General features: G+C 40.2%; 1 protein-coding gene, 2 non-coding genes and 1 pseudogene across 3 annotated transcripts; 3 read left to right on the top strand and 1 right to left on the bottom strand.

The window, feature by feature from the left end:
- Positions 1-839: 839 nt before the first annotated feature.
- Positions 840-17,587, top strand: tmem214 (transmembrane protein 214). Its single transcript, XM_030405832.1, has 17 exons — positions 840-1,118; positions 7,613-7,806; positions 8,218-8,368; positions 8,514-8,648; positions 9,072-9,154; positions 9,360-9,465; positions 11,330-11,411; positions 11,804-11,905; positions 11,993-12,134; positions 12,695-12,786; positions 12,963-13,011; positions 13,222-13,329; positions 13,461-13,578; positions 13,656-13,752; positions 15,356-15,524; positions 15,625-15,776; positions 16,273-17,587. The coding sequence occupies exons 1-17, from the start codon at positions 968-970 to the stop codon at positions 16,397-16,399; spliced, it is 2,058 nt and encodes a 685-aa protein (XP_030261692.1). The 5' UTR covers positions 840-967; the 3' UTR covers positions 16,400-17,587.
- A 668-nt stretch (positions 17,588-18,255) lies between these two features.
- On the top strand, positions 18,256-18,345 carry trnay-gua (transfer RNA tyrosine (anticodon GUA)). Its single transcript is given in 2 exon segments — positions 18,256-18,292; positions 18,310-18,345. It is a non-coding gene; the product is annotated as a tRNA-Tyr (tRNA).
- Positions 18,346-21,594: 3,249 nt separating this feature from the next.
- LOC115574688 (uncharacterized) lies at positions 21,595-21,703 on the top strand (annotated as a pseudogene).
- A 212-nt stretch (positions 21,704-21,915) lies between these two features.
- LOC115574685 (5S ribosomal RNA) lies at positions 21,916-22,034 on the bottom strand. Its single transcript, XR_003982543.1, has one exon. It is a non-coding gene; the product is annotated as a 5S ribosomal RNA (ribosomal RNA).
- Positions 22,035-23,418: the final 1,384 nt, after the last annotated feature.

The raw sequence follows: 23,418 nt of genomic DNA, 5'->3' as shown, positions 1-23,418 counted from the left end.
TACTTAAAAAGGTTAAAAAATGTTATTTACAGTGACCTCACAAGACATGAACATAACTTAAGAATTCATATGAGTGAAATAAGCTTTGGCATTCAAATGTCTTATGACATTTGACAAACAAAAGGTGCGTGGAGGTGGTAATTCCAGTTATCATAAGTACTGTTTGATACCAGTATGTACATCCAGTTAACATGACTGGTATCCAGGGCTTTAGTGGTAAAACAAAAACTACTGGGAATGTCCGCTGGCTAAACTGTCCAATGTGAAGTAATGGTTAACTGGTAAAAAAGTGAGTAAAACTTATGTTTCATATGAAGAAGGTTACCCTCCACTACATCCCAGCTGTTAACGATACCATAACTTTAATGCTTGCTAGTGTAGGGCTTATTATTATTATTATTATTATTATTATTATTATTATCTGAGGATCATTTGGTGTGTTTTTTATGACTAAAATACTATTTCTTAAAATAGTTGGCACTTTATGGTCAGTCAGCTAATCTATTCATGGATTAAAGCTTTTAATTATGGGCATATCGGATCCAATAGATTGGCCTGAGATATGTTTTTGTTATCAGTTTAGCCTATTTGTCCCAAATCAAAGCAGTCGCCATTTTTAAATGTATTTTCAAATTCATATTTTACTTTTCAACGTACATACAATTATAACTTAAACAAAGAGTAAACACACATTAATTTTTAGATACTCTGGGTTACTTGAGGTATATATTTCGGATATTTGTATTCAAAAGTTAGACATGTTTGAAGTTTTCGAGCTTCCTCAGGGAAGTCAAACTAACGGTCGAAACGCATCACTCTGACGTCATGCCGACAAAAGAGACGTGGCACGCGGACGGTTAAATGATCAGAGAGCTGTTGGTTGAGAGAGCGTCCCGTAGTCCTGTTCATTCAGCAGCAGGAAGTCACAGCAACTCTTAACTGATAACACCACAACTGGACCACAGACATGGCTTCAAATAATGGCTCAGTCGGCAAATGGGAGGTAGTGAAGAAAGGAAAGAAAAACACCAGCTCAGGTGGAGCGAAGAACGCGACTGACAAGAAAACCGGCAGCGGGGGAAGGAAAGCCCTGGGCGAATCTAACCAGCCATCCAGACGTAAGTGAACATGGCCCTCCATAGACTGCTGCTAGCTTCTCTGTGACCCAATTACCTTACTGCTAAAGTTCACATGAAAGAAAACCGATGGAACTACCTGTTTGTCTGTGTCCACGACCGAAATTGTCTCTTCTGACATTTACTTTTTGGTCGGTTGTATACTGGAAATGACGATGGCTCGTAACTGTCATATGATTTGACAAGCTAGCCGCTGTAGCATAGCATCGCGCAGTGACTACTTCCTACGGCATTTTTTTTGTCTCCTTCGGAGGGGGGTTACCAGTTTGTCTGCGTGGCTATACTTAACCGTATCTCCTGACGCTCTAGTTTCAAATGGCTATAAAATCTTTTTGGGCAATGCGCTCCTGCCTCATACAGCAAGAAGGAATTGCTAATCAGCAGTTAGCTTGCTAGCAGCCTTTCGAACAGTGTGTCAACACAGGCAACGTCATCACTGAGGAGCTGCATCTCTGGTCAATGTGTTAACTGACTTAATGACTTTTTGTTTTTATTTTGCTGTTACGCTGTTAAATTCAACTCGAGGTTGTTGTTACACAGCTGAACCGTATGAGTTTAGGCTTATTAAATAGGCTTTTGTCCATGTAGCTTACACGGACAGCTGTCACATGAGTGATCATTCATCAGTGTGGCTAATTGAATCCCAGATTCCCCCCGCTATACACTTTTTCTTACTGTCAACATGTATAAGAAAAGACACTATGCAAAGATTTAATTGAACATACTACTGAGTATGCCTGTGTAATATATCAATATATCGTTTTCATGATGTGAGACTTTTTATCCTCTAATATGATGGATATCATTATTTCGTGATACGCATGAGTGCTATCTTTCCCTGGTTTTAAAGGCTACATTACAATGAAATATCAGGGTTCTCCCCAGACGGTGGAACAGCGGCGCTGCGCCGCTATACCGCTAGGTCAGCGCCGCTATACTCCGCGCGTGACAGTGACGAGCGTCCGTCCGTCCCCCAGTTGACGGAGTTGATGACCGTCTGTCCGTCCGTCCGTGTCTCCCCCCCCGGACTGACGTTGACGAGCGTTCGCACCCCTACACTAAAAATTTCTTGGGAGAACCCTGAATATTATTTTTCCCAACATTCCAATATTTGCCTTTATCCATTCAGTTATTATATCCACATTACTTGTGATTATTGATCAGAAATCTCATTGTTTTAATATTTAGTGAAAGTAGCAATTGTCATCCTTACGATACTGCCATATCATCAATTGAGATATTTTGTAAAAAGTATAAAAATATTAAAATTTTCTTTCCCAGTCCCAATACCTAATTATATGAATTTGCTGCTGAAAATACAAACAAAAAAAAACTCAATGGCCTTTTAATGACTAATAGTAATAATAGAATATACAGTTTATTTGCCACCCATTTTTGAACCTTCGTGACTACAATAGTAGTCATATGGGTGCACTTAACTAACATTGCTGGTTCTGTTGATGATAATGATATATATCTGTGAAACCATCACCATCACCCTTTTTATGAAAGGAGAATAGATACAGTATAATTATCTGTATCCTAATTGAAGTTCTGTGCTTTTGCAGTATTAGTTAGATGGTAGTAATACACATGAATTAGCAGAGTTTTAGATTTTCTCTTGCTTTAATTGTTCGAAGCTCTGTGTTGAGTTCAAATCCAGCTTCAAGATCTTCGTTATCAGTTATGTTCTCACATGTCAAATTCCTTAAGTAATTTATGTTTTAATCAAATAAACATACAGCAATCCTTGGGACAGGTAGTATTCTAGTATTTAAAAAAAAACACACATTGCTCAGAGCACTGGTCAACAAAGGCCAATAAACTAACTTTTGACACAGGTAAAACAGCAGATTAATCTCCCCTTGGGCCACATTAAATCTGGCAGTTATTCTGTGTGGTGTGATGATACCTTAGTAGAACATAATTACAGACCTACAGCATGATGGATTGTGTTGGTTTATATTTAGCATAATTAACATTCACAACTACCCTCAACTACTGCACCCCCCCACAGGTATGGTTGTGAGTTAAATAATGGGTGACAGAGCAGATTAGATCTGACTTTGCCACTGCTATTTGTTTATGCACCAGTTTTATCAGTGAATGAGCTGGTCCAAAGTCTGTCTTACTGGTCACAGTGACTCTGTCGGTGCTGAGGTGGTGTAAAGGTGTTTTCTAAAAGAAATACCAGGATCATACTTTCCCCTGCTTTAGCATTACCAGGCTCTACAAATAATCAGATACTGAACTCTTAAAGATGATCAATGTTATAATGAACAAATCTCAGTTTAAAGCCTTAAAGGCTTCCATATTTGAACCATGAGGTGGTTACTTTTGAGTTTTTGGGTTTGACATATTCAAAATGATCCTCCAGCCACAGGTTCAGCTTCAGGCTTTGTATGTGTTAGAGCAGCTTTGTGGGTTGCGTGTCTTCACATGGAGACACCAGAAAGAAAGTGTTAGTTATATAATGCTTGATTTAGCTCGAAACAGCTTTTGGAAGGTAAGATTAGACTTGTTTGTTTGTCACTGTTACTGACAGGGCTCCAGTGTCCAGACTAACCCTTTACACTGGTTGCACAGGTGCACCTGCATTTTCCATTCAGGTGCACCAGCACATAATTAAAGTGCACCCAATAATGCATTTGAATGGATAACCTCCACAACCTTAATGTTGAAAGTGCTTAACAAACTCAAAATGGAAAAATCAATCTCAAATATTATTGTCGTATCACAGAAAGCATTTTTATTCATGTTAAAAGTACATTATTCTCCAGAGATAAAGTGGAAGATGCATAAAATCCAGAGACAGAGTAATAGGACATGGGATCTTCAGCAAATGGGTTTATATGCTAATTCAAAGGCAACTGTCTATACATCCAGTTGATGTTTGTAAAGACAAAAATATGTTTACAGGCTGCTTTTTAAAGAATCAGACCTGTTGAATATCAGGTGAAATGATGCAACTAATGAAAACTGATTTTTGGGCGCATGTGCAACCATAGGAGGTGGATCCTTGAGCCCTGATTTAGCCAAGAATTTCTCACATCACTAAATTAGACAAAAAATTACAAATGTAAGCGGTTCTCTTAAGTCTCTGCTCTGCAGCCTTGGGTTCTGTTTACAATGTCTGATATAGCATTTTAAATACATACCTTCACCTTGAGGAAGTCATATATAAGACAGCTGATGCGATGCATATATTGGACTTGTTCCACATTACATGTCTGAACATGTTATAGGATATCTGATATGGGTTCATCTTTCAATAAGAGTGATTATGTCAAGTCTAACATGTTAAATGATGTTGATTTACATGCCACACGCTATTTTGAAGGCACCTTCATTTATGGAGGGTTAAAAAAAACAATGTCAGACATTATCCAATTGGTTTTTACTTTATATTACTGTATTCATTTCAGTAGTAGAATTAATTAAAATGCAAATTGTTAACTTTAATGATCTCTGTAGAACAAGTTAATATCTGTATTGGTATTAATTCGTTTTTTAGCCCTCCTTTCTAAATACCAGCATAACCTTTGACGACACAGTTCATGTTTTTCTTAAATAATGCCAGACAAACATCATAAATCCCTCTGGCTTTATACACAGAGAAAGACCTGCCTTGCTGCAGTCTGCTCTATGTTGTTAAGAAGTGTCTGAAAGTGTTTTTCTCTGTATCTATATGTGAAGCTTCTTGTCAGCTATTCTTCTGCTGGTGTGAGAATCCATTGGAGTCCACACACCCTGTAAGAGGGTCGCACTGGGTACAACTACTCAGATTACACCCCGCCACAACATCAAGACCCTCTGCTGATAAGATGCCAGGACAGTGTCCAAAATCACTCAGACACTGATTGGTTTGCTATATAGTGAGCAGCACTGTAAATTGAGATTTCAGACACATATGGATCATCATCTTGCATCATCAATGACAGATGTAGAGCCACACAGCAGTTATTTCCGCATCTGTAGCTGTGCTCCAATAATAGGCTTTATAGAACATTAATGGAACTTCAGGGTCTAAAATATATAAAATAGTAATTCCCCACACATTGCGTACATTTTATTTTAAACTTTTGAAACTCATCTTGTGCTTGTTTAAACCTCTACAACAAATGCAAACACGCTCCCACTAAGAAGACAGAATTTGTTTTTGTTGATGTATTTGACATTTACAAAGACTGGTGGCAAATCTCCAAAGTGTTTGCTGGAATTACGTGGTAAAGACGTGATAAAGCAGTTTCTTCATTAGGAAGCATGGTTGTAAACAAATGACAATAACATAAAACAGTTGGAGTGATAATTTGAGAAAAAGCTTAGGATAAACCTGGCCCATTATCAGGGACAATATTCTGCATTTTTCCCCATTATCTGTGTTTTGTGTAAAATTAATTATAATTACATTCACCAATGTGACACAGTTTCATGGAAAACAATCAAATAGTTAAAGCAATTATTCAACAAACTGTAACTTCCTGGAGAAAGACGTTTGATTTTTGAGACTCATACCCAGTTTTGCAAGATTCAGAGAATCAATAAGTTGAGAATTAGCTTTGTGTTTTCAAGAAGTTCTTCAGAACTATTAAGGGCTTTAAAGTGATTAAGATGATCTTGAAGTGAATTCTTACATGAAAACACTAACTGTACACTACAGTGTCTAAGTTTTAAGGAAAGATAAGGACTATAAAAAAACAATAAATATACTGTTTTGTTTCCACCTAGTCAGTTGTTTCCCCCAGTGTTGGGGCACATGAAGTTGTCATTTTTAAAGTATTACTTGTTGCTACTCAAGTGGCCTCATTTGTTGTTGCCCTGTTACTGTACCTCACTGATAAGTCTTAGCATGTCAGGAGGTGCTGCTGGAAAATGACCACTTCCTGACACTTACGGATATTTGTTTAGTATTAATAGATGTGACGAGACTGGTCAGATTACGCCTTTTTAGTACTTTCTTTGCTATTCAGGCACTGATTACTAAACTGAGACATTCATGCAGATGACCACTGGCTTCAGTGAGGGTAATAAATACTTCGTTATGTTACTCATGAGTTCAGTCTGCCCGTTGTGATGGATTTATTTCTGTTCTGGGAAGTGAAAAATAATCCAGACTGTCGAGGATTCAGTTAAAGAAGTTATGGTGATAGTCTGTCGTGAACATGATGCAACAAGCCCCCTCTTTGCGTCACAGCCCTGTGATATGCCGACACATACACAGACCCAATATAGATTTAGGTTTGTAAGCAGCATGTAGAGCTAAATGATCAGTGAACAACTGGTGACCTCTTTCAACACCAGCTCCAGTCTGTGGGTGGGGTTGACTGGGATTCGTGTCTGCAGTCATATGGACTCCTAGTTGAATTCTTTAAATACAACCTTTACTGCAGTTGGTTATGGTCAGAGCCTAATCGAGCCGCTTACTCTGGAATGAATTAATGCTAATAGTCTGGGTTTCAGTGTGAGTGCAATTTTTTGTTCTTATTTTGAAACCATCCTTTGAAAAGACCAAAATTAACCTACAAGCCTGATGTAGCTTATTCCTCTGTGGCATAGAACCCCATAATTTCCAAATACTTTACCATTTGATAAGTCATAATGTTCTACTGAGTGACCATTTTCTTTAGAACAATGAAGATTGGAACTGCAGTTTATTTTGTTTCAATCCCACATACAGCCCAAGTTCTAAAAAAGTTAGTACACTGTGGTTCCTCCCACTTTACACATTGAAGGCTTCAAATTCATAATGAATATTTACAAAAAACAATCAAGTTTATAGAAAAGAATTTACAAATTATTACATGTACAAAATGTGCATTCCTCTGCAGCTGAAAATAGTCCCCACAAGTGCCTTATTTCCTAATGTTTGCGTATAGTTTGTTAAAAAGAAACGTCTGTTCCCAGCTGTGTTAGGAAATTACTACGGCAAAAAAAGGAACTGTATTTGTTGCCTGTTTTTATTTATGTCTTTCTGGGGAAAGACTGACAGCTACAGTTATGGATTTGTTCATTGATCATGGGATTTGTTGACAATAAATAAAGTATAGAATGATGTTACATTTTGGTAATACAAAATATTACCAAATTATAAGTTCTCGGTTATGCTGAACACTTCAACTAAATGTTAAAATGTCATTGTTTTGATACTTATATTAGCACTAATATTAGCACTAGGCACAGTGGATCTTAACGAGTAACACACAGGGGAAAACTTGGAATGCTTCTGGTGCTTAACTCTGTTCCTTTGTGAATTGTAATGAGTGTTGCATGGATATTGTCTGGTATTATAACAGCTCATGACGTAAGCCATAGAGGGCGGGTGGAAGCCCTGAATGTGAGGGGAGCGGAATGCCTTGGCTTCAAGGATTAACCTCATTCACAGGGTGAATGTAAAAAAGTGTTGAAGGGGACAGAAGAAAATTGACTAATTTCTGCACAGAGGTGTGTCTTAACCACAGCTGCCTTGTTTCCTTCAGCACCCCTGAAGATGTCAGAGACTCTGTACGACAGCTTTGAGAAGATGGGAAAAAAACAGAACAAGGAGCAGGTTCCACCAGCAGCCGAGCCTGAAAATAAGAAACCTTCATCAAGTAAACCATCCAAGAAGACACCATCCAGCAGTACAGTCACCAGCCCGGCTCACAAGAGCCTTGAGGAGGCCTTCAAAGCTGTGAGTATTGCAAATACGAAACTTCTGGGTTGTTGACATATTTGGTCAGTAAAATTTGTTGTATAAGTCATTTTTCTTGCAGCTTCTTATGAGAAGAGGAAGATTTGGGGACTATTTTGAAGATTCTGTCTGTTCTTTTTTCCCTAAAACACAATTTGTTGCTAAGATTTAAGAACTAACTGATTTAGTAATCACCGTCAGGTTTAGGAATTAGTCTGATCTTTGTCAGTGAATGAAAAGATAAATGTAATGGGGTTTGTAAAACCTTTAAAAGCCATTAATATGTTCACAGAAACAGTGCAACATTGTTGCATTTCCAAAGCAAAGTATCACATGCTGAAATGCAGTCTCATCACTGCATAATGGATGTTTTGTTTCTTAATGTTTTATTTCTGTCTTGTTCTGTTTTAGTTGGATGTTGGTGACCTGAAGGAGCAGTTAGCCCACAGTCAGACCCTGTTTCCAGAAAACCCATCAGTGTGGCTCAAAGACCTGGCAGGATACCTAAACCTTCATCTGACTGCGCCAGAGGCTGAGCCCACACTCAGCAGCTATGCTCACGGTCGGTCAAACTCACACTTTATTTGGTTTTAGAGAAAGATTAGGAAGAAAGTATTGTGCACATTCAGTATAGCCCAAACAGACTGTTGGTACTGACACAATAATCAAAGGACTTTGCTTATTTCAAGTCCTCTTTTTGTCCCCAGACTACCCATACTGTCTTACAGGAAAAGAGCTGAAGGGCGTGATCAAAGGTCTCATCGCACGCTGCGGTGACATTCTGCCAGATTTATTCGACCACTGTGTTTATACTATGCTCAGGGAGCTGGACAGACAGTCAGGTAAGAGTAAGAGCTCACATGGAGGGTTGGAGGTGGTTTGTGCTGTAAATGAAGACAGAGGTCATGCAGTAATGAAAGCTATTGTAATGCAACAGCCCTTGATATCATTCCATCTTCTACTCAAAATATTTCTCCTTCTCCTTCTTCTAACAGCCACCTACCTATCTTAGAGTGTAAATGCTGCTCTTGTTAAGTCAATATTATTGGCTCTCGATTTAGCTGATAATAAGGAAATAATGGTAGAGAGCAAAAATGTAGAAAACATACAACATAGGTTAAGATGGACTAGGAAATAGTGATTATATAGTCTGCATCTTAGACCCCATCACCTCATCAAAACAATATTTTACTATTAATTTGTTAAGAGTATATACAAAAACAAAACCTTAGAAAGCACCCAACAGTTTTTCTCTCTGTTTCTAGGAGAACCTCTGCATGGCTACAGAGTTTGCATTCAGGCAATCCTACAGGACAAACCCAGAATAGCCACCCAAAACCTATCAGAGGTAAGTGAGTGTGTGTCCTTGAGCTCTGCAGATAACTGGCAGGTTTCTGCTTCACTGCCCTTGTCTGCTCTGAATATACAATTGCTTTCCTTTCTGAAAAACGGTTTACCTTCCTCTGACTTTTTAAACTTAAGTTCTATTGTCTAATTTACTGGGGATTTTTCTTTTTCAACGTTAATATTAATATCCTTTCTTTCTTCCCTAGTATTTGGAGTTGTTGCGGTCAGTTCAGAATCGTCCAGTGAAATGTTTGACCATCATGTGGGCTCTTGGACAAGCTGGATTTTTTGACCTCAGCCAAGGACTAAGAGGTAACAAACAGCCAGCACTTACCAAAATAATTTACACACATTTTCCCCCAACTACAAAGTATCTACTCCCTCAAATATGTAGTAACAGTATTTTATCATCCTCTCAGCTCATCTGTGTCTCCCCTTTCTCCCACTTTCCCAACAATATGTGCTAATAGCCAGTCTGGGTTGGGGGTTAGTAAAGCAACAGTGCACATTAGAGCAGTAACACATCCTCTGACAGCCATCTGTGAGCTTAAACACATGGTAGCTTCACACACTCAGCTTTTGCTCCTCATCTTTGTCTGTGTTTAATGAGGCTATGAGGTGGGAGAGACGTGGGTGTTGTTACAGTGTGCAGACATAGGAGGATGAATATTCTTGGAAAATTGCATAACAACCTTCATCTGCAAAAGAAGAGTATCAGGTACCATTCGACTCGCTCAAGGCAAGAAAGACACATTCTTAACAAAGCTGCAAATGCAAAATGTGCTGCATATTATCTTGATGTTAGAATATAATATCAGATTAAAACCTGTTCATGTATACTCTAATCTTGTTATTGAGAATTTAAAACAGCAGTCAAGAGTTTCCTGTCTGAGCGTCACACACTAGCCCCATTCACACAAGCCTCTTTCACACTGCCGTTTGCATGCAGAGATCCTGCGCCAATTCTCCACACCCTCCTCTGTGTGAAAGTTTGGGATGCGGAGAGGGGTGAAATTTCTCTCCGGCGCTGATCCACCTATGGAGGTAGTATCGGGGCCGCATTATTGGTGAGCCGTCCCAGTGAGAACGGATAATCCGGAGGCGCGGACCGAGGGCTTGTCGGTCGTGCAGTCTGATAACTACACAGGTCCTTCACTCAACTAAATACAGAGAAATGCCCCACAAAGCAACGTTACAGGACCGAACAAAAGTAATGTAGTAACTGTAACTGTCTTTGGCAACTTATATGAAGAAAACAAATACAGCAGCTGTACATGCAGAAGCGTCTGTCCTCCTGTCCGTCCTCCCGACTCTTCCTCACATTTCTGCTCAAAAAACAGCGTCTGTCACCGGCAAAAAAACTTAAACTCACCGAGTGTTTGTGAAGAAAATAAATCACTGCGACCGTCAGCCCTCCGGACCGAGACTTCAGTGAACTGTCCTCCAGAAAACAGCCTCCGTCCCCGCGAGTGAGGGAGTCAGACAGCGTCCTGTTTACTGATGGTGATTATGGATAATTACGTAATTTAGCACGAAAAACTTAACTCTGTCACTTTCCAGGATGTTTGGTGGGTCAGGATCTCAATCACTACACATTATAACAGCATCCATATGATTATAAACTGTCCGCGGGTTTTGGATTAACGGGGGAACACCTGGGGAAACACCAACGTCATCAACATGACGTGTACCGTCACGCCTCTTTAGGAGCCGCAGAACCGGCTTTCTGTGTGAATTACACACGTGAAGGCGGAGATGCTTCGCTCTGTGTGAAACACCATCAGCGGAGAATTGGCGACCCACCGCTCCGGAGATAATGCGGAGAGGCTGTTTAAAAAGGGCTTTTGATATAATTAGACTGAGCAAGAATTGACTGGTGTGATATGCAATGGGAATCTTGCTATATAGTAAATCTGAGTGCATTCAACATAACATACCTGTATAACAGTGAAGCATCTCTGAGGGATGACTGCAGAGCTCTTTAATCCTTCCGCTTTAGTTTTCACCATACTAGCTACCTTCATGTTTTCTTTCACTATGCTACTTATATAATATGGCACGTGAGAACAAAACCCATGTTCTTCTGCAGTTGCTCTGGGCCAACAGTTAAACAAATATTTAGTGCCAGAACTAAAAGTTCTTATATGATAAATCAAGTCCTTTATCTGTGTTTCAGTGTGGCTGGGTATCATGCTTCCTGTGCTCGGAGTGAAATCCCTGTCTTCATATGCCATTGCATACCTGGAGAGACTTCTGCTGTAAGTCCTTTTTAGAAATATATGTTTTGTTTTTTTTGGTTTGATTTTTCAGTTCGATCCTCGAATTCAAAGGCAGTATTGGCGATTCCGCCAACTGTTGTAAAATACCCCTGTCTTTTTTATAATGGCAGTTGTCAGAGCATGAAACTAATAATCTGTTGGTTATTTTTTAAAATCTAAATATGGGTGTGACAAAAGCAATACTGTCAGTGCTAGAAATGAAGTCTTGACTTTAACAGCAAATCGAATCGTGGATTTGGAGAACCATGACACCTGTAGTACTGTACACTGTATAGTTACGGTCAATTCTTCATGGGACACTGTTTTGTATATGTCTGACTGAAATTAAAATATGTCTTGACTGATTGTGGGTAAAATTCTTCTTTTCCCAGACTTCATGCAAACCTGACAAAGGGATTTGGCATCATGGGTCCGAAAGAGTTCTTTCCTTTGCTGGATTTTGCCTTCATGCCCAAGAATGCCCTGTCACCAAGGTAAATGTAACATAATGCACAAGGCAGTTTTCTGCTTGTTTAAAAAGTGATAAACGTATCATTGAAGGTATTTTTATTTGTGTTCAGTCTGCAGGAGCAGCTGAGGCGTCTGTACCCTCGCCTGAAGGTCCTCGCGTTTGGAGCCAAACCTGAAAGCACATTACACACATACCTGCCATCGTTTCTGTCCAGAGCCACACCACACTGTCCAGATGACATGAAGAGAGAGGTACGCACACAGACGTACAAACTCCGAATGTGTTTTAGACTTTAAACTGATCTTTTCTACATAAAACTACTGTCTCGACCAATACAAAAGACAGAATGTAGTTTAGCTCAGTGCAGCTGCATAAATCTTTCCGGTGTATGTGACTTATCAGACAGTAGGTTGTTAGAACCTCATTAAAGTGACCAGCTTGAAAAGAAAATACACTCTCAAGCACTCCAACTGTGTTTATAACCACTAGCCAGCTAACTCATTCCATTAGCTAACTGGCCAGATATTGCTGCTGACAAATGACAGCATTTCCTGGACTGCTCTAATGGCATTTAACTTAACAATAATACAAGTAATTATCCATAATATGTAGCTACCAGATGTGTTCTTGAATAGGATGTGGTCTTGATCTGCTATCACTGTTGTTCGATCATCATAAAATTCGCTGGTTAGCGTAACTAAGAGATGAATAAAGATTAGTATCAAAATTATAGCTTAAAACATGTATAGAATTGAATCAGAAATTAAATTTTGTCTTTTTGTCTTTCTCTTCTTCCTCTCTCGTTTTGCAGCTGCTCAGCAGTATGACTGAGTGTTTGTGTGTGGACGTGCAGAGTCTAGGAGTGTGGAGACAGCTCTATACCAAACACTTAGCCCAGTCTAGGTGAGTTATACATGTTTGTGTCTTTTTAAGATGTGAGAAGTAGAAAGAAAACAGTGTAGCTCTATGGCAAAAGCATACTTCACAATTAAAGTTAAAGACATTAAAGATTATTTCTGGATTGCAGCCATTTGTGTACTGATAAAAAGAGCTGACCTCATTTCTGTTTTCCTCTCCAGTCTGCTGTTGAATCATTTATTGAAGTCTTGGAATATCCTGCCACCAAAGGTACGACTCCTGCCGTGATATCTGATGGTTTAAAAGCCCAGATTCACTAAGTTTAATTTAGGTGTAACAGCAAGTGTTTACTCATTTATTAACTCTAAGCTTGCTTGCTGCATCACACTAAGAATAAAACCACCTTTTATTGTTTCTGTATTAATCTTTTGTTTGACTAATTGTGCTTTATTCCCCCCCCCCCCCCCCCTTTTTTTATAGGTCCGAAAGAACCTCGAAGAAACAATCCAGTCTTTCAGAGTGACCAATGAGGAGATGAGAGACACTGTTGAATCTCAGGACCTTCAGGAGTGCAATAGCCTGTGCCAGGTGAGATAGAATCAAGTCAACAGTCATTTTACAACTTGAGAAATGGTGGGAATTTTGACAGGTTTTAGAAATAGTTCCACACACATTACTCTCAGTAGTGTTTTCTCAGTGTTGTCCTTATCTGCCTTCAGAATCTGCAGGTAAAGATGCGTGGTCGTGGGTTCCCCTGGTCCAAACTCCTCATGGTTCTGGTCGTGTTTGTTGCCGGCTTCATCGCGCATGACATCAGATCCCACGGCTCCTTCACAGGTTCGTCCTCTTTACTCGTCACAATAACTAGTTTTTATGTTTGTTCCTGAGGTCTTACAATGTGTGGTTTGTTTCAGATTCCAGCACAGCCAAGCATCTCCGCAGCTCAGGGGTCACAGCCGTATCTCAACAGGCCTGGGGCAAAATATCAGTGTACACCAAACAGGGTTTCAGGTATGACCTAACTTTTCTTGTCACAAAGTATTTGCGAACAATCATTTGACCAATACACCGTATATGTAACTTTCTCATCTCACAAATGAACCAAATTACCATCCACTGTGTTAGATATTTGTCAAATGTATCTCTCTTTTAGGCCTTGTCCTTGTTGGCTTTTGTACACTTTGTCTGACCAGAGGCCAGTCACGCCAAAGAATAAAAATAGCTCAGTATCCAGCACACATCGGATTCACTTCCTGTATACAAAGCAGATTGCTGACTGACTCAGTGTTAGCAGAAACATGTTCCCAAAGTGATGTTTTTAATAATTGTAGTTTGTCTTAAGTTACTTTAACATGAATGAGTTAACAGTAATATAGAAAATAAAACAAACTCAGTGGCCACTTTATAAGGTACAACTGCTCAATCTAATTTACTTCAGTGAATTGTATGATGCCTATAATGTGGGAAAGTAATACTTATTCAATTAAACATTTTAGCACTGAATGCATAGTTCTGAACTGCTTTACATTCAGAGGTGTTTCTACTTTTCAGTCCCCCTTTGGATATTTACATTTAAATTTACATTTAGGGCATTTAGAGGACGCATTTGTCCAAAGTGACTTACAATAGGTACATTTGTCAGAAGAAAGAAATCACAACATATCACCATCGCTAGAGTAATAAAGAAAAAAAATGGGATTGGGAGGGAGTCGTGCTATGTGGGGTCGAGGTGAATCTGAACAAATGAGTCTTGAGTCTTTTGTGGAAGATGGCAAGTAATTCTGCTGGCCTGACATTGGCCAGGAGTTCGTTTCATCTCTGAGGTGCCAAAACAGAGAAGAGTCACGACTTTGCTGAGCAAGCTTTGGTTGCTCTCAGCGATGGCGGTACCAGCCTGCCAGCTAAATGTAGTACAGCGAAGTGGTCGCGCTGGGGTGTGTGGTCTGACCAGTGTTTGGAGGTAGAACGGTGCAGTTCCATTGACGGCCTTGAAGGCAATTGATATGTCAAATAAAAGACAAAATGTAAGAAACACTTAATTACTCAATGTAATGCAGTCCAATTTAACACCACTGTCAATACGACCTCTTAGGCCTATTCAGTAATAAATTGATCAGTTTGAGTATTTTTTTTTTGATAGAAGAAAAGCCTGAATTATCTGATTCCAGATTCTTAAATGTGAATATTTTCTGTTATTTTTAATCGTGTATGACTGTAAACTGATTTGTCTTTTTTTGATATTTTAAAAAATCAAACAACTAATAGCCAAATGTATAAAATAATCAACAAATTAATCGACAATGAATACCTGATAAAGTGGCCTGTGTGTGTGTAACACCTAAAAATACATCTTTAATTCATTTCAATAAAACAATATTTTATTCAGTAGGTTTTTTTTCATTTATTGAAAATGAACTGGATTTAAATGAGACTGGCCTTAAAAATATTGAAACGATTAATAGGGATTTAAAACGCCTACTTTCACACTGCCTTTTATCTATTAAAAGAAATTTAAATGCAGCCATGACAAATCGTTCAACTCACAGCATGTTTAGTTACTTTTCATGTCGATAAATTCAACTTGTGTCTTTTTTTGTCTGTGTGTCCTTGGTAGCTGGTTGGAGACAAACACTCCTCATTATTACTCTGAGTGTGTTCGGGTTATGGGGCCACTAATGGAAAAAGGTCTGGAAAAGGCAAAAACAGCAGCCATCTTCATCTCTGAAAACACCACACAGTTTATTCTCTGGGTCAAAGAAAAGACACCACAGGCCATAGAATGGGTAAGACTGTGAGGAAACGGATGTAAAACTGTCACCTCCTTCTGCCTAGTCATATTCTATGTCACTGACTCGTGTCTCATCTCTGTCTACCTTTGCCCAGGTGAACGCCAACACTCCTGACAGTGTGTTCCAGGTGTTGGACTATTTAAAGGAGCTCCTCTTTTTCCTCCATCAGAACTACATCCTGCCAGCGCTGGCCTATGTAACTGAACTGCTACAGCGAGCATGGACCAACCTACAGGACTCCTGCAAGTCAGTAACCTTGAGGAGTCTTTTAACTTGATTGATTGTTTGTTTTACCTTAACTGTGCATCCTCATTTCTCTGAATGAGCTGACTGGATTACACTAACATCTGGAATTTGAAATAGAGGGTCAACAAACAACTAAACGATTCATCAAGAAAATAACCGGTGGACTAATCAATAATGAAAATAACCTTAAAAGCAGCCCCACTCATTTTTTTCCAGTGAAGTAATACCTTCATTGATGATGTAATGGCAGTCAAGTTTTTTATATGTAATTTGCCCCCAAAGCGGATGTTACAGCTCATGATGAGACTATGACATCCAGTTTACAGATTTAACCCTGTCCTAACAAACACAATTCTTTAGTTTTAATGGTTCAGTCACTTAAGTAAATCACTAGTTTTAAACTACATAAGAGTTACAACCGGTGACAAATCAAAAGGTTGCATTTTTGCGATGATTTGCTAAAAATTTGCTACTGCCTTCCTGTGTTTCCCTGCAGCGGCGAGGTGTCCGTATCGTGTCTGCAGAGCCACGCTTTGTCCTTAACCAACTCCACGTGGCAGCTGCTTCAACACACGACCTCGGCCATCAAGACGTGGGCACAGGAGCTGCTGACACGAGCATGATGACATCACAGACGCTGACTAATTTATACACCCACACACACAATATACACACATGAAGTTATCTACACACACTGACCCAGTCTGTGGCTGCCTTTCAGCCTGTCTGCTCCTGTCTGGAGCCGTGATTGGACATTGAGGGGTCAGACGAACAAACTCTCACTCAGAAAGGACACTTCAACCTTGTGTTTTTGCAAAAAATTTTTAAATCAGTTTGCTGTTGTATAGATGTTTTTTTCTACCAATCCTTTTGTCACTGCTGGATGCAGAGGTCGTATCTCTATATCTCTCTGTCCCTGAGTTTTCTACTGCAACTTTCAGCCGATGCTTTAACCTTTGGGTTAAAAGAATTGTGTAATTTATAGAAAATGTAGGTTTTGCAGATGATTTATAAACCATTTTTATTTACAGATTAACAGATTAAAAAAAAGTGTTATGTGAAAACTTTGTAAAGGGCAGGGAAAGACCAAAAAAACATATTCCAGAATACTCCAAGCTACTGATGACCTCGTCAGCTGACATCCCCCACACTTGGTCCAGTTGACTGTGGCCGCGTGTGTCAGGTTCATTAAAGCCTTCATCAAGCCTGAGAAGCTGTGTGTTGAGCAGATCACAATGTAAAGCCTTCATCTTGAAAGATTTTGATGGATTGACTCCTTCAGAAGATCTGGAGTGGATTTCATAATCCAAACGGGGCACAAGGAGTCTCAGATCAGTTAAAAAAGGTCCAGAAGAAGAAATAAACCTGCTGTCTAGTCTATCCTGCACATTTTTCTTATCATGTCTTTGCTGCTTCATCATCTGACTGCTGTTTCTCGTGTTTTTTCATTTGCCATCGGTAGCTCTTCACCTGAGCTAAAAGCAGCTCTGTGGTCGTGTACTCATACTTGAAGGCTGATGATATTCTTTCTGTCAGTGTGTGTGTTTGTGTGCGTGTGTGCCTGCATGGAACGACTAGCTTATTCTCAATAATGGGTACATGATTAACCCAGTGCCAACATCATCCTTTAGGCCCAAATGTGACTAAGAATAGACCCCAATAACCCCTCATCTGGGCAGGTGAAGGTTCTGACCAGTTGATTCACTCACCCTACTTTGTAAACAAGTTATTTGGATGGATATGGCAATGACTAATGTCTTACTTTGTAATGTAAATGATTTATAATAAAGAATTAAACCCTATTCACTGTTTCCATGACTGGATAACCTTTTCTGTCAGTTGAACATAAAGAATAGTTGTATCTCTGAATCTATATTTTTCGGTTCCATATATTATTATTGTGGACTTAAATGTCTTAAAATGTTCCCCAGGATTTTATAAATGAATCTAATGGAGTGAAAGTATAAAGTAGCAGTAAACAGAAATACTGAAATAAAGAACAAGTGCCTAAAAGTTGTACTTTAGCCTTAAACCAAGATGTCTATGTCAAAAAACATAGTTCAGAGCATAGAAATTACAACATAACAAGGCTGGATTACCAACAGAGAAATCAGTGCCCTCCAGTAGTTTTAGGTAATTTAATAAATCCAATTTACTACTACATACTACTTTAATGTGCAACATTAAGTAAGACAGGTCCTGCAATGTTTGCTCAGTTCAGAACTTGGAGGACAGGAGAACGAACAATAAGGTTGTGCTACAGGAATCTTCAACAGGTTCACTGGTCAACTTTTAAGAGTCAATTGTAGACATTTCTTCACATTTGAAGGACTTATTTTTAAGCTTTGGATAAAACCTTCAAGAACAACTATTACTACAAGCTGTCGCAATTTAGTTTTGTAACCGCAGTGTGAATCTGTCCAGAATATCGTCAGGGCTTCAGTTATTACAATGGCGGGTTCTAGCTAGTCCTCCATTCCCTTCGATAGCTCAGTTGGTAGAGCGGAGGACTGTAGAGTATACCACATCAGACATCCTTAGGTCGCTGGTTCAAATCCGGCTCGAAGGAGGTAATTTTTTTTACTTGTCTTTATCCGTAAACACGACAAAACGTTTGTTAGCTTGGCGAACTTCGCAGAACACCTAATAATAAGACTTGCAATTATAAGCAACATTGTTAACCTCCACTTATTTGGTGTCCATATTCAAAAAAATCGTACTCTGGATAAATAGTTCCTTATGAAAAAACGAAAACAAATGAAAAATATTGATGATGCGGCTTCGTGCAACACTCACATTTTAACGTGTATTTTTCACGTGCCACTTTCTAGAAATATGAAGGCATTGTCCACAAATAATGTGGCTTTCAGGGCTTAAATGTGGGATTTATTTTGTATTGTGTCCTTGCACCGTTAGGTGCAGAGAAGAGGAACAGGGGGTCAGATGTGCCTCTGCTGTCTTTACTGAGAAGGTAAAACATCACCTGGTAATCCCCATTCCCAGGCGGTCTGCCATCCAGCGAACGCTCAACCCACCAATCGTTGAGCGAGGCACATTCGTACGGCGGCCATGACAGTCTGACACCGCAGTGGACAGTTTGAGCAGAGAAGGACTTTGGTTTGAGTGAAATATTGATTAATGTGTATTGAAACGGTGCCGTTTCTAAGCCGAATAGTAGGCCGCTTGGCAGTTATACACAGGATTTAATTTTACGTCCCGATATCATCTCCTTCATGTTGTATTTCAACTGTCTTCTTTATTTCCCTGCTTTTCTAACGGAGGTTCGGTCTGTAATAAGGCGCCGTAGCGTACACTTCAATGGCGACCTCGCTGCATTTACACAACACATTGACGACTTGGCAGGCTCATGATCCAATTCTGACTTATTTATGTGTTGTGCAAACTACGCCGAAGTCTCGGCAAACGGTGTCAGATGTAAATAATTGTGGCAACTTGAGTTTTCCATAAGCGGTATAGTATTTTTCCAGCTCTTTGTGTGGTTGTTTCCGTTCCGCTAATGAAGTTTGGCGTTAGTGACAGTGTAGTGAACGGGTTGAGATGTTGCCATGGTTACCGGCCGCGTATATATATTATTTGCTGTGATAACTGGTAAATCTCTTTCTACTGTAGTCAATATGTTTATGTCGTTCATGTCATATGTTCAACAGCAGATTTTGGTCACAGTGGGAATAAGTTACTATCACTAAATCACTATACATTCCTAACATCCAGCCAGGGCCGTTTCAAGGAATTTGGGGGCCCCAAGCAAAATGGACATAAACATTGCATTTAAGCATTCTGCTGTTTGAGGATTAGACAGACGCACCGGGTGCTTTAAAGACAGTAAACAGCTGGTGTGCATGAATACTATTAGACATGAATGTTCCGATCTGCTTTGATGCACTGAATTTATTGTGTGGTTTTCCTAACAGATTATCACGGTGGAATAGTTAGTATAGCAGAGAAGCTATGGCACTTTCATCAAAACCTATTACAAAGCTATTGCAATGACGTCATGTCATTAAATACGATAAACAGTGATTCTGGAACAGATCTGTGTCTTCCTTATCCTGTTAATAAACATATTACAGTACGTAACCATATTCTGTCCGTTCGAAAAAAAGTTGCACTAACTGTTACAAGCAGCATTGGCCGTCAACATAAACATTTTTTGCTAGCCTACCTGCTGCGAAATTACACTAATTTTACAAGACAAGTAGAGCTATTTTATCCAGTGTAATGTATCACTTACCACTATCTTGTTTTTTCTTATCCTCCTCTTCCTTTCTCTTCTTTCTTTTCTGGCTTCCTGATGCATAATTATGCTTCATGTGATGACTACCGAGGTTTTGTATTTTGCCGGCAGCAGAGGTCACGAACCTGGCTGGCTGGCTGCTGTCAGCGACTACTGAGAGGGGCCCCCTTGAGGGGGATCCCGATAACAGTGTCATTGCACTTTACTGCATTGACTATCAAAGGGGCGCTCACAGTTTGTCGTTGCATTTTATTCATAACCACTTGTTGTCTTGGGGCCCCAGGCCAGCTCGGGGCCCCAAGCAATTGCTTGGTTTGCTTGCCTTCTCGCAACGGGCCTGCATCCAGCTCATGTACAGCATACATCTAATGCCGCACTAGTTTTATTGCATAAAAAACAGTGGAGAGTAGAACCAACGATCCACTGCGCTGTTTTGATAACTTTCTGGAGGCTTTTCCTCTCAGCAGAAGTGCAGCTGCTGTGCCAGATCGTGCAGCCGTAGGAAAGGATGCTTATATTATTATTATTATTATTGTTATTATATTTTGTTGAAATTGATTTGTTGATTTTAACCGTTGTTTTGTTGGATCTGATCTTGCTTTGTTCAAGCAATTTGGGCTGCATTATTGCATGAAAGATGTTCTGCTCTATAAATAAAGTTTATTATTATTATTATTGTTGTTATTAATATAATATAATATAATATATTTTCTTGCATATTTGTTGGATAAGAATGATAATGTGTCTTTTTTTGCTGTTGTTTTTTTTTTACATTGTGAGCAGAATGACATCCAGTGCTTTATCTGACTCTAGGCAACCTGTTACTGCCATTAATACAATTCTTTGTTTGTACACTTACTGGTTGCATATTTGTATAAGATGTTACTGCAAGTTTTCACTTTCCACCAATAGACTAGGCAGGCTTTCAGAAAATGGGCTTATTCAACATTTGTAGGGGTATTTAAGGTTGCTGAATCCAAATCTGCTATGTGCCAGGCTCAAAAAATGAGTTTTAAGCCTCCTAATTACCACAATAACATAGGCCTGTAGGCCTAATAACATAGGCAATGTGTTAGGTGAATAGGATAGAAAATTTAATTATCACATATCTACATGAAACCTCCCTAGCTTGTTCCTTATGAACAATATTAGTTGTTATTTGCATAATTAATGATGTAACACTTGATTTGGATGTGAAAACCAAAATTTCACATATCTTGAAATACGATTTTTTTGTTGTGTCAGGGTAAGCAGTAATCTACAGAAGTTTCATGGCAGTATCTGATGACTTTTTTACCCTGTTCACCTGTAATGCATTGTCAATGGGGTTCATATTATTATTTCTCTATGTTGAAGCATTACAGCAGATTTGAATTCAGCAGTCTTGAAAAGGCTTACCCCTCAGATGATGTATTTACTACGAGCTTTATTCTACATTCATTACTACATCAGTAATCATTAATGCATCATTTGCTAAGACTCAACCGCGAGCGCTCTCCAGTCTCTTCTCGGAGACATAACTGTTGAACCGGTTTAAATAGTGTGTTTGTCTCCTGCACTTTGGCTTACGGGCATACCACTCTGAACACGTCCGATCTCGGAAGCTAAGCAGGGTCGGGCCTGGTTAGTACTTGGATGGGAGACTGCCTAAAAATACCAGGTGCTGTAAGCTTTTTAATTTCTCTGCACGAGCAAGGCATGCAGTCAATTGTTCAAGTTTTTTCCGAGGCACCTGATGATATAATTCGTACACACTAATGCAAATATGTGAACGCGAGCGGCAAAGAAAAGGCTGAACATCTTTCCCAGGCAAGCTGCTCTGTTGTTCAAAGCCATGTCTCCAGTGAAGGAGCGGCAGCGCCCTCTGCAACGGAGAAGGTAAAAAGCTTACAGCACCTGGTATTCCCAGGCGGTCTCCCATCCAAGTACTAACCAGGCCCGGCCCTGCTTAGCTTCTGAGATCGGACGAGATCGGGCGTGTTCAGAGTGGTATGGCCGTAAGCGAAGGCTGAGGAGACAAACGCGCTATTCAAACATGTTCACCGGCTCCGTCCTGATGGCTCGTCTATATCCATCAACGGAGAAACATCAGCACAGTCGAACAAGTTTTCTCTCCGCGTCGTACGTGCGCACTGGTTTTGCTCCGCGGTTACTTCCCTCCTCAGATCTCCTTGGGAGCTTCCGCCGTCTCTATCCCTCCCTGGGATCCAACCGCGGGCGCTCTCCAGTCTCTTCTTGGAGATGTTACGGGTCCCAGGGATGGGAGACCACATTAACAAATAGATGACCTGTATAAAGCAGGTGAAGAAGAGGAATGAGGACACAGTGCAGCTTGCTAGTCTCCCAGATTTCCTCTGAGGACTCAGCAGCGGGTACGCTCTCTAACCGTTCCCCGGAGCAACCTATGGGAACACAACAGTTCCGCCCCCCCCATTCCCGATATAAACGTGGCACCTCAGGACAAAATATGACTTCTTATGAAACAACATATATACAGTAACAAAATAATCATGGTGCTCATTAAAGGAAGCTTATCACATAAATGTGGTCACCCTATTTTAGGTGTGCCACACTCTTCCCAACAACAAAAGTGGCTCCTGACACTTACAAACTTCCAACAATCAAAATCATCAACATTCTCAAAACCAAAGCCGTCTGAAACTCAAAACTCTTAAGAAGGTCAAAGTTGCTACACATAAGACTGCAGGGTTCTAATAATGTGCAAACTGTGACTTTCTAGTAGCTATGTATGGGGTAAAGAAAGGGTAAATAGGGGAATTGGACTAAAGGTGGACCTTGGAATGGTGGCGTGTATGGTTGTGAATACCACAGGTCAGCAGAAGGCACCAGGTAAGCATCCACAGTGTTCACAGAGGGACGGGACTCATATGTCGGGTGACCCAGAGATGAGTAGGTGAGCATTTGGCCTGGTTGTCTCCGCCGAGTGGATCGTCGGACTGGGATAAGTGAGTAGGGTTGAGAGCCTGGCGTCTGCTCCTCAAAGCACCCATTGTGAGGGAACTCTGGCTCGGCAGCTGACTGAGGTGAGTGGAGGGCTGCTGACATGTCATTCTCCTCCAATTCAACTCCATGAGGAGTGCTCTGCTCATCCCTCAGTTGTAATTCCTCCTGGTTCGGACCCTCCATCATCACTTTACCTACCAGCGGCACAGGGACGGTCTCAGACACAGCTTGATTCTCCATCCATGTCTGTCCTCCTTCAGGAATCCCAGCTGGCTCAGGCAGATGTTTGCCACTGTTTCGGGCCTGGACCCCAGCAGGTTCCCTACAAGTTGGGGCGGACCTTTCCCCGGGCGGGACTGATGTCTCCAGCACCGGTGATCTCCTCTCTTGGCTGATAATTGATCTCTCAGGGGTAACCGCTGC

This window comes from Sparus aurata, chromosome 22 (genome assembly GCF_900880675.1).
Source record: "Sparus aurata chromosome 22, fSpaAur1.1, whole genome shotgun sequence".
Lineage (NCBI taxonomy): Eukaryota > Metazoa > Chordata > Actinopteri > Spariformes > Sparidae > Sparus > Sparus aurata.
The sequence above is the reverse complement of the archived record's forward strand: the minus strand, read 5'-3'. Positions and strand labels throughout refer to the sequence as shown.